Consider the following 12,156-nt stretch of genomic DNA (forward strand, 5'->3'; position numbering starts at 1 on the left):
AACAGAAATTAAGTATTCTCAAGAAGAAATTAAATCTTGTCACAAGGCTTACGTACAACTCACAAATTCACACTCTTGACAGATGACTCCAATGTTTTGAATGAATGCTACTGGGTGCTAGAAAAAAGAACCAATACATGAAGGGCACAGCATTTATGTGGCAGCTGGAGTCAGCAATACAGAAAGGAACTTTTGCTGAGGAGCGTGATCATCAGCAAACGCCCAGTCACATCCACACGTGTCAGAAATATTCTTTGCAGTGTTCCACCTCCACCATTACAATTATTAACAAGATTTAAAACCAAATATAAAGCATTCCTTGTTTGATACAGCAGTGCTATTTCTGTCTAATCATACAACGAAAATGTTTGGGAGGTTGCAGAAAAGGAAAACTGCAGACTTGTAAAAACTCAAGCACAGTGCATAACATTTGTCCATATGTACTACCAACAATATTACTAGAGCTCCAAATTACAGCCAAAAGAATTTACATCATGATTATCTGCCTACATGCGTCTTTCCTAAAACAGTGTTTAAGAAAAGAAGAAAGTCGGCTGAAGAGATCTGACATATTATGCACAGTCCCCCTGAATTGTTGTCACTTTTTACTGCCAAGACTTGCATTCAGGTCCTGCTGTGTATTATAACATACGAATGTAACTACCTTGGAGGCATCACATGTAGTGTAGACGAAGAAAAGTGAGTGATAAACCTTTCACAAACATGTACACCAATGTCCACTTTCTAGCAATATTAAGAAGCCAACAGCTCAGGAATTACCATTAGTAGGGCTGCGCTATATCAAGATAAATATCGCCAAAACAAAATATAAAAATATATATCCTATATAATTCCTTGTAAATTTTACTGAATCGTCAACAAATGATTTTCTGATTCAGATTTTTCTATACCGTTTTTCTAAACCAGCGGCTGAACTGCGTTATGGCAATATTTAAGCCAGTTGGACGAAACTTTACGTTCTGATCCTTGCATTATGTTCATTTTGCACTAAAGTTCTGAATAAAATGAGAAAATACTCAGTACTTTTCATTTGTCAAATATTTAATTCACACAGGAGTATACAAAAAATAGGCTTTACCAAGCGGATATTTCATATAGACTATTATTTAATTGGATTACCATAAAACATGCTATATCGTGATATATATCGTTATCAAGATATGAAATTACATATATCGGGATAGAAGATTTTGGCCATATTGCCCAGCCCCAATTAGTTTTGGTTGCATTTATGACCCATAATTAAATCATTATTTTATACTTTTATAGTTATCAACAGACTAGTCTTGCATTGCCAGACCTATCTGCCAGACCATGGTCTGGCTACACCGCTCATCTATTCTGGGATAAGGCAAAAAAACGCTTGTTTGTATTTCTTTAAACCAATCACAACTGTCATAGGCGGCACTAAGCCTTGGATACAGCAACGTTGCCCTTGCAAATAGATAGTGGAAGGGGAGGGACGCCGGATGTCAGGCTTTATCCCAACAATGTACATACATCATTCAACAGATAGAACAACAGCACCTGTATTATGTGATTTGCCAATGGCCATGTTGTTGTTAGCACAAAATAAGTAAATATCAGACATAGTCTGAGGTCAGAGAACATAGCTTACCCTAAAAAATCATATGCCATGTTTGTCAAAAGAGTCAGTCCACATTCCTTAGCAGATGGTGGTGTTAATCCATCATTTCCCTGTTTACAACCACCATTGATCTAAATTACAAGGACAAGGAGAGACTTAAGCTTTTTCTGGGGACAGCTATAATGTAGTAAATTATCTATGCTGGTGTAGACAGGAAACTTTCAATAAGTAAACACTGTAAAGTCTATCCACATGAATATAGCAGCTCGCCAAATGACCTCCATTTATCTGGTAATTTTCACCTAACATGTTTTGTTTTTTTAGTATACATAGCCTGATAGTTTGGTCTAAAAAAACTTTCAATAATAGGGTGGACAGTCTGTAATGTGGATGAGATTACACTTGCACGCTTATCAAGATTACAATGTCATTTTGGAATAAAGCCGTCTGTTTAAGCATGACAACATATGGGATGTAAGGGATCAAAGGAGGGAAAGCAGACTGCTTATACTCCAATTTCTGTCAAAAAATGACAGCTTAACCTCTTTTCTGCACTGAAATAATATCCCAGCCAATCATCAAATATTTCAGCTGTCAACAGAGGAGCTTTTGCGGGAAGTGGACGGCTTTTACGCAGCTCCCAGCATTCTGTGTGTGGATGGATGTAGGAAATGGCAAGTTGAAGTACCAGTAACTGAGAGTACAATCATGATGAATCTCTAACTGACCTAAAAACACACCACACTTCAACCACAAAGAGAATACTTTGTTCAACAATTCCAACACAGTGAAAAGCCTTACTTCAAAATTTTTTTTTTTTATGTTTATTTTTTGGGGGCTTTTCCCTTTATTAGTAGTAGTGACAGTGGATAGACATGAAAGGGGGAGAAAGATGGGGGATGACACGCAGCAAAGGGCAGCAAGTCGGATTCGAAACCGCGCCATGGGGCGAACGCTCTTACTGGGTGAGCTAGAGGCCTCCCCCTTACTTCAACATTTGCAGTAAAGCAAGCCCACCATCTAGCATTCTGGATTGAGGAACTCTTTTGCAGACACAGACCGAAAAGACGTAACCTACCACCTACATTTAAAACAAATACTCACCCCCTCCCACATCACCAACTCTGCTGCCCCCACACTGTGTGTTCCAGAGAGAATTCAAGCCAAACACACTGATATCTAATCATAATTAAAAAGAAGATGCAACACAGGGGATTCAGGGGAGGACTACACAAGCTCCTAAAAAAACATCTACAGGGAGACCATTTCTTACTGTAAGCTTTATCTTTTGCCTCTACAATAACACCAACAAATGCACACCCCAGAAAAAGGGTGAATACACGGTTCAAACTGCACTTGCCAAAGAAATTTAGTAAAAAAAAAAAAAAATCTTCTTCTTAAATCCCAATGCACGTTATTGTTTGGTGTCGACAGATGGTCTCTGCTAGAAAATAAGAGTAAATCCCAAAATTGCCTCCTAAACAGCAGTGAGCAATTACTACATACCAACAAAGTTATTACTTCTTGCTAAAATTTGGGACTGCAGATGCATGTATTAAGTAAAGCAGCCTGACTAGCTTTGAAAACCACAACTCAGCAGCTGTTTGCACAAACACACTTCTGGTCTGTACAGTGTGGACTCTAACTTTCATTTTTGTTTTTACACTTTTGTGTTTACTTATGCATTTTACATATATACTGTGTGTAATGTCATCTGCAGCAACAGCAAAGTCTAGCAGCTTTATAAGGGTAAACCACAAAAAAAAGTGTAAAGCTAGTTTGGCAGGAGACTGCTTATTGTTACTAAATGCACACTAGTCTTATTTGACCCCTATTAACCACAATAGCAATTTCACCTAACTAAGCATAACCTGGATACCGTCAGCACTGGAGGTCGAAATCGTAAAGATTCGACAAATCACAGGTTATAGATGGACTGAGGGCTATACCAGGCAGGCTTACAGCTCTCTGCCTGCAATAACAGATGGACTGGCTTCCATCATACACACTGCTGTGGCCAATCTGTGAGGGCAACGTCAACCTCCTTCACACAAACAACCAGACAGGCGTTTGGCCACAACACAAATAAACACACACCATAAACAAATGCTCAAAAATTGCAAGCACGCAAAAATTGCTAAGGAATATTACGTAATTTCCATGCTACACATGGTGTTTGGAACATCAATATACAACTGACAATGTACTTGCAATATCATTTTATATTTTTGTAAACGAATAAGGTGGAAATCAATAAAATACAATGTATTTCAAAACTGAATTATTAACAGCAGATTACATTGCTCATTTGTAACTGTAGAACTGTACCCCCTACATATTGATGCTTTATCTGTCTTTGTGTAAAGCACATTTCAATGTGACCAAGGGGGGCACAATGTAAAATGCAGTGTAGTGCTGGTAGACTAGACCATTGTCAATTGAAGTGTTGCAATGGGACTGGGATCCCACAGGTCCAACATGATCACAATCACCAGGGCAGTGAGACCTCCTCCTGCAGGTGCAAGAAATAGTCCATCACAGAACTGTGTGCAGTTTAGGACTGCAACTAAAAATTGTTTTTACTGTCGATTATTTTCTCGATTCATCAATTAGTTTGGTCTATAAAATGTCAGAAAATGAAAAATGTTGATCAGTGTTTTCCAAAGCGCAAGATGACGTCCTCAAATGTCTTGCTTTGTCCACAACTCAAAGATATTCAGTTTACGGTCACAGAGGAGTAAAGAAACTAAAATAATATTCACATTTAAGAAGCTGGAATCACAGAAAGTCAAAAAAATGACTCTAACCAATTGATCGATTCTCAAAATAGCTCGATTAATTTAACTGTTGACAACTCATCGATTAATCTTTGCAGCGCTAGTGTTATTTTTCTTTGTGACTATCTGGTTGGTTTGACGCGATTAAACTAAATGTTTTAGAATCAATACAATAATGGTACACGTGTCCCTGCTTCAGGTTTAAGTAAGGCAGTGTTATGCCATGTCCTGTGACACATGGTCTGACTGGCTTATATCCTCACTCTAATGTCTAATAAGTAGAGGCTGTTTGCCTGTGCTGTTTTTTTTTTTCATACATACATACACACATACACACATATATACACATATACACACATATATATACATATATATACATATATATACATATATATATATATATATATATATATATATATATATATATATATATATATATATATATACACATATATATATATATATATACATATATATATATATATATACATATATATATATACACATATATATATATATATATACATACATACATACATACATACATACATACATACATACATACATACATACATACATACATACATACATACATACATACATACATACATACATACATATATATATATATATATATATATGACCTAAATGGTTAGCAAAGTGCAATCTACACACAAGCTCTACGGCTATAGCCTCATCAGCCTTATATCAGAAATGAGTAAAAGCCTGCTGGAACTGGTTTATGTCAGAAACATCTGGTGGCCAGAGGACTTCCACGAAAAATCAATAAGGACACTGAGTAAATAACACATTTACAAATATTTCTTCAGAGTGGGCAACAGACCTAAAATTAGACTCTCCATTTTCCATTTCAGCCTTCTGCTGGGCCTACCTTCCATTTCTTACATCTCACTCAAACAAGCGCTGTGTACTGTAGAGTGTGGAAAAGAATGATAATCACATATTAATTAACTATTGAAACTAACTTCAAATTATTATAAATTTACATTTTCAAATATGTGTTGTCTCGTCAGCTTTTTGTCCAAAAGCATTCTTACAAAGCTTAATAATGGCCGCAACAACAGATTTAGAAGGCAACTTGATACTGGCAGAATTTTTCCTATCAGCAAACTCTGTCCCTGAAGCCTTTTACAAAAAGACTCCACCATAGCAAAACCATGATACCCTAAGAACACTTTATGTACATTTGATGACACTGTGAAATTATCATATCAAATTATTTTGGATTATCATACTCACGCCCCATGATCTTCAGACCACTTTTGGACATGTTGGAAGGTTTATGATTCCAGTGTGCTGTGAGCCACGAGTCCTGCACTGCTATGATCCCAGGTCAACCAGCAAGACCATCTGAAATCCTGAGCGCTATGACGCAGTCGTCCTACAAATGGGGGAGTAAACCCTTTCTGGCACAGTCTTTTGGTTCTCTGTGAACTTTGCTCTTTGTTTTGGAACATGCAGTTCTATTTTCCTCTGTTTTGTTGATTTTTTTGTCTGACAAATGTTGCTCAAGGACTCGATGAGACCGATGCCTTATCTGGAAGAATAAAACATGGTTGTGTAATGTAAAAAAAAAAAAAAATTTTAAAGAGCAGTGCTGATTCTATAAGAGGACTGTGTTTCAGGTAAATATATTACTTTGTGGGGAGACAAAGTAAGGGCCCCCAAAGGGTAGCATAGGGCCAACCTGCCACCCTTTGCTACATGTCATCGCCCCCTTTCTCCCCCTTTCCTGTCTTCAGCTGTCCTATCGAATAAAGGCCAAAAATGCCCAAAACATAATTAAAAATATAAAATACATTACTTTGTATAATAATGGGGCATTGTCATATCACAATGAGGAGTTGTGAGGAAACTTTGATAATTTATTGTGTTTGCTCAGGCTAGTCTCTTGATTTTCTCTTGTAAAATGAGCTTAATTCATACAACAGTAAATCCAAAACTCACACTGTAACTATACAAATCACAACATGTAAATAGGAAAATGTTGGCGTTATTTTGTCACTTATTCGGAGCAGTAGGCTAGATGGAGCCTCCAGGATCTGTGCTAAACTAGGCTAGCAGTGGGGGCATCAGACCGAGTTAGAAGGGTATGTATGGTCTTATCTAACGCTGGGGCATACGGTGAATAAGCTAAACTCCCAATAAGTCGGCGTGTTCCTTTAAGGCCCTTACACACCGAGCCAAAAATCGGCCGTCGGTCCAAGTTGGGCCGAAGGTGAGTGACCGTCGCCCTAGTTTGTGCGGTGTGTCCCGCGCACTCGCCAAGCATCGGCCTTAGACCTGAAGGAAAATGATATTTCAAAAGTCAATATTGAGTCACATGTAGCAATATGTGACTCAATATTGACCTTTGAAATGTAATTTTATTACATTTCGCATTAAGCTCTCAACCCCAATTTGTACTAATTTTACCCAAAACAAACAAAACATTCAATCTTACCTAGGCAATGCCTGGGTAGGATTATTTCATTCAATGCTTGAAACATGAAAATCAATACAGTATTCTCAGCGACACAATCACCCTCCTTAAATGAAGCCTACACTATATGATTAAAATAATCTCTGATACGGATTCTGAAAGCACTGTAGACATCGTCTGTATGACACATTTAAGTACCAAGTACCTAATGTTGTAATAGCTACTCAAATAAGTCTAACCTGGGCACTAAACATGCTGTAAATAGGCTACCTCCAATAAATAATTAAAAGACAAGCTGGACCCTAAAACTACTTGCACAACTTTAACATAGCCATAGTTACAGGTCAAGAAAACAATTATTTTTTTTGCCGTTTGATTGTCACCAGTTTGTTACACGGTGATAGCAGCCAATAAGGCCAGGTGTCTGCCTAGCATGTCTACTAGCTTTACTCCACATTGCAATGACATGTGGCACAATTGTAGTAGCATGGCCATGGACATTTACCGACTGCAAGCGTGACTGCATGGACATTTACCGACTGCATGATCATTTTACCTTTCTAAGAGGTAAACAGTGAAATCTGCTAATCAGTGAAAGGAAAATAAAAACAGCCATATTCTATTTCAGACGAAGGACACTGTACAGCTAATCTATTTTATTAAAAAAAAAGATTCAAACTGAGAATATACACTGCTCCATCTTAAAATAAGAATAGCATCATTGCATGGATTTCAATGTCTTACAAAAAAGACGTGCTAGCATTACCCAAATAGTCAAGACTGAAACTGCATCATTTGATAAATAAAGCATGTCCTGTTTAGCTGGTTTACCTGTTGGTATAGTGATGTGCAGTAGGGTGAATAGAAAGACCGACAAAAATAGGGAAGGATAGGAAGCAGCTCCTACCTCCTGCTACATAAATACATCAGATGGTGAAGACAAAAAAAAAAAAAAAAAAAAAAAAAAAAAAACGGCTTCCAGCGAGATAAAAAAACGCCTCCTCAGGGCTAAAGCCCTGTTCCGATGCACACCCTGAATAAACCGGCCAAGGAGGAGGAGGGGATACAGGGGGCGGAGGAGGATGGCAGCCAGGCCGGTATTCCAGAGATGTGATATACAGTTGCAAGCAGACTCACAGAAACAGCATCATGCTGTCCAGGCAAACAGCCTGGATGTAATGGGTCAGAGCTGGAGGAGGAAGAGGAGAGAGCCCTGCTGCTGGAGGATGCAGCCAGCATTTAGTCCTTTGTGCGTTGTGTCAGCAAGGATTACCACAGCGGAGGAGGAGGAGAGGAGAGGAGAGGGAAGAGGATAGCCAGGGAGAGCGGCTGCCCGACGAGCACTGCATTCAGGTCGTCGTTCCCTTGCTCTCCCATAAAAACAGGCCAATTGGCTTTGCTCCGCATAGGACTCCTCTGATGCTATATCCCATCACCAAGGACGTGAGCATCAGTAACACGCATGTGAAGCCGACACACTGTGTTTACTAATCAATATTTACAAACACATGCGCATCAAGCTCTACATAAGGATATACAGCCCTCTCTTTCATAGCGCGCGGGGACAGCATTTGTTCTACTGCCAATGAGCAGACAAGCAGAGGACAGAGGGGAGGGGGAGGGGCAATATGTTTCAGGGGGAGGGTCTGGGTGTTGTTATTTTTTTGTGTGGGTGTGTGTGGTGGTGGGGAGGGGGGTGCTCAGGGAAAAGCAAAGGGGTGGGGCTGGAGGAGATTTTGATGAATGGGCACCTGCCATGATAGTCATTTTCAGTCGCAAACTGGCGTGTGCAACCAGGGTGTGTGTGTGTGTGTGTGTGTGTGTGTGTGTGTGTGTGTGTGTGTGTGTGTGTGTGTGTGTGTGTGTGTGTGTGTGTGTTTGTGTCTCAATGCTTTCCTAGCCTTGAACAATACTCTTTACTGAATATGTCCACAGCTGTGGGAGACCTCAACCATATGGTTCCAAGAACCAGCCAAAACAGCATTCTGTTAATGCTGGCACACACACATGAATGTACAGCTGGTATTGACAGGACATGAGTAGCCAATGAATAAATCGGGGCTTAGGAAGCGGTCGAGACACTGGGTTACAATAAAGTTTATTACACCACGCTCCCCTCTTTTCGACAAAGCTGCTGTTATCTGTAATTGACTTGTTGGTCTGCATCATATAAAAAGGGAGCATTCATTCATTTAGCTCCTCTTTAAATAGACAATGAGACACACTCACATGAACATGGCAGTCATCAGACCAGGAAGACTGCTGATATATGGTTGCAGCATGGGAAAAAAACACACAAAATTTAGACGCTGGGATATAGCTGCGAGGTGTGTCTGATCAACCAATCATTCTGGCAGGTAACAAACATTGTTTAAAACCTTGAGTAAATTACAAAAGAAGAGGGAACAGCAACATATTTAGGACTCTGCAAAATCCAAATGAAATACTCCTGTGTATGTGGGCCTGGACTACTTGAGCAAGCCATCCTTACTGCTCAGGCTAAAGCCCATATCACCTCTGCCTTGCATGTCACCCTATCAAACCACATGACTCTGAAGTGCTAACGCTGGGAAGCACACATTGCAACTCAATCTTTCATCTCTTTAACTATTACAGGACTGGCTTGTGACCAGAAGGCTGTTCGAATCCTTAGTCGAGCTGGGAAGACCCTGGTAGGGAAACAGTAAACAAGCTGCAGTCTCCTTTTTCAACTTGTGTCAACTGGCCGTTAGGCAAAAAACAGGACAGGCGATATAGATAAAACCAGGAAGAATTTGAATTTTTCTGGAAATAAAAATCAAAACCATCAGCACATTTGTATCATTTCATGCTGTTAACATATCATCATATTGCTCAACTTAGACAAAGCACAGTGCAACAGCTCACTGGCTAACAGTATAAAGGCTGGCTGCACTGGTAGTAGGCAGGCTTAAGCTGAGATTCTGACGAAAAACTGTTACTGTGAAATATAAAGTCTACTTGTGCTACATTGGGGGGGGGTTAAAGAATACAACAGGACGTCGCGGCGATTGCTTTTTTTTCTTATCTGAACGCAGCTTCACGTAGTAGCTACAGAGCTCATTTAAGACGATACTCTGATGTCCCGTTTCAATGAAGGCAGCACGGAGCTGCGCCAAACAAAGCTGACAGAAGCACAGAAAAGTTAGGATACCCGTCTCGTCCAGTCGCAGTGCTATAAACTGGCAGCTTTTAATGTTGCAGACTACTTATTCTTTAGTAGTTTAAGTGTAAACATGTATGATTGTGAATCTTTGGTTTAAACTAGTGTTAGGTTTAAAAAAAAAAAAAAGTTAAAACATTGGTGATGTCTGATAAAAATGTACTTTTAGTTGAATGAACACTGTAGCTGGAGGAAGCACTGAATCAACCAATTGCATCGCACCACACTAATCAGCATTTGTCTGGCTCACACCTTCTCAAGCTTCTAAAAAATTGATTAGGTCATTGCTGATTTAGCATAAATGTAAAAGCGCTAGAAAGACTTATTGTTTAAACAACTTTGAGAGCCATTGCCAGTTGAGCCAGACGTGATTAAGACAAAGAACGAGTATTGCTGTAGTTTGGAAACAATTGACACCGTCTCAGTAAGATCCTGTGACCGGGTGTAGCCTCAAGACACTGATTGGGAACATACAACTTTTCTTTTGAGAGACATCTGACCAATAGGGGAAGATTTCATTTGAGAAACCACCCAGATGTAGGGGAATAAATGTATGATCCGGGGAATGTCTCAGGACTGTTTTCGATGTGACTCCACAAGGAGATGCATGGATTCAGTCCTCTGTCAGCTGCAGTGTATTTGTTTGTCATGTCGCATGGCTGCTGACTGTGACCCGACAGGGGAGGCATAGTTTGCAGTCTGATGCTGGCAGTGTTTTATGTTTTATGTTTGATTGTGTTTTGACTGTCGTTTTCATGTTGTTTTATTAAAGCTTCTCCTCCTTCCTCCAGAAATCAGAACGAACACGTCTTTTAGATATTCTTAACACTAGCTTTCTAACAAACGCCCCCCAACGGCACCTCAACGCCCCCCTTTCCAAAGTATTGCTTCCAACGCCCCCCATCATCTTCTGAACGCCCCCTGGGGGGCGGTACCGCCCCCGCTGAGAAACACTGGATTACATATTGTGTAATTGAATCAATATCGCTGGTTCGCTACCTTAGATTGATGATCTTGAAAGAGGTTGTTCCTCCCAAACAGGAATTGCACTCGACTGGTTATATTAAATAGCACAAAATGGTCACATTTTAAAGCCAGAGGCTATTTGGTATTAATTCTGCTTTCTGCAACCTCAGTCAAAAAATAGTGGTGTTGGCCTGCGGCAAAGCATACCAGTTACTGTGAAAACTGTCACTCTATTGTGGTGACAGCTACTGTCAAGCTCTACATTGGAATATCATGTCAGTCTGTTGCCAAGGAATGCCTTTTTTCCTTTAGATTTGTAGTCAGATAATGTTCTTAATAGATACACTGTGTGTTTGAAAGGTGATGTGGAAACAATAGTTAGCATTCCTAAGTCAAACAAAAGGTTGCTATAATGCACAAGCTAGCTTCTGTACTTATTTCCCCTCTGGGGATCAACACAAGCTTAACTTCTCTTTTTAACTTGCACTGATAGTTATGGTGTCCATTAATTCTATTTAAAAAAAGAATATCTCGAAAAATATGCCATAAACACGGAGTCTGGAGGAGTTATATCAAGGTTATTCCTCATTTCAGTCTTAAACTGCTAAAAAGAAACATGTGCGCAGACAAATGCGTTCCAAGAATTTATGGGAGGTCTATTCGGAGGCCAAGCACTAAAATAAAAACAGACAAAAACTAGGCCATGTACAACTAAAGGCTAGTTTAGCACGATGTACCTTTCAATTACCAATAGAGAGATGAACATAGTGGTAACCCCTTTTTATCCCTAAGTTAAACTCTTACCTTGATCATTTCCAAACAATATTTTCCCCATTCCTTCTCAACTGCAATCAACTGATCCCCTCTGTTCAGTCTAAACCACTAGTCATGTCTGTTTTATAAGCCAGCAAGCATTTCGAGCTTGACTATTGGTATTTAGATTTGTGGAGCCAAGAAGGGACAACAAGACAAAGAAACAGCAGATGATTGAAACATGGATCCCAAGTAGGTGTGGCTGAAAGCAATCCTAACTATGTCCAGTTGCAGATCCAGTGTGTGGCAGCTGCTGCTGGGCTCTGCTGCATCACTACCAGAATGACCAGAAAGATGACAGGTGTTAAGGGTTAGGCTAGGTCTAGCTCCAGGTCCTAAAAATGTCACAGTCCTAACATGTCACTTC

At 39.7% G+C, this 12,156-nt stretch overlaps 1 protein-coding gene across 2 annotated transcripts in view; it reads right to left on the minus strand.

Moving 5' to 3' along the window:
- The window catches only part of mib2 (MIB E3 ubiquitin protein ligase 2), a 49,058-nt gene extending 37,154 nt beyond the window's left edge, over positions 1–11,904 (minus strand). Inside the window, exon 1 of one of the 2 annotated variants that reach the window (XM_028582449.1) lies at positions 11,781–11,904. In XM_028582449.1, the coding sequence (XP_028438250.1) occupies positions 11,781–11,811 (31 nt within the window). In that variant the 5' untranslated portion in view covers positions 11,812–11,904. Of the gene's footprint in view, positions 1–5,646; positions 5,732–11,780 lie in introns of those variants that run through there. The other variant, XM_028582448.1, reaches the window with a different exon arrangement.
- Positions 11,905–12,156: the final 252 nt, after the last annotated feature.

The sequence above is a fragment of the Perca flavescens genome, chromosome 7 (genome assembly GCF_004354835.1).
Source record: "Perca flavescens isolate YP-PL-M2 chromosome 7, PFLA_1.0, whole genome shotgun sequence".
NCBI lineage: Eukaryota > Metazoa > Chordata > Actinopteri > Perciformes > Percidae > Perca > Perca flavescens.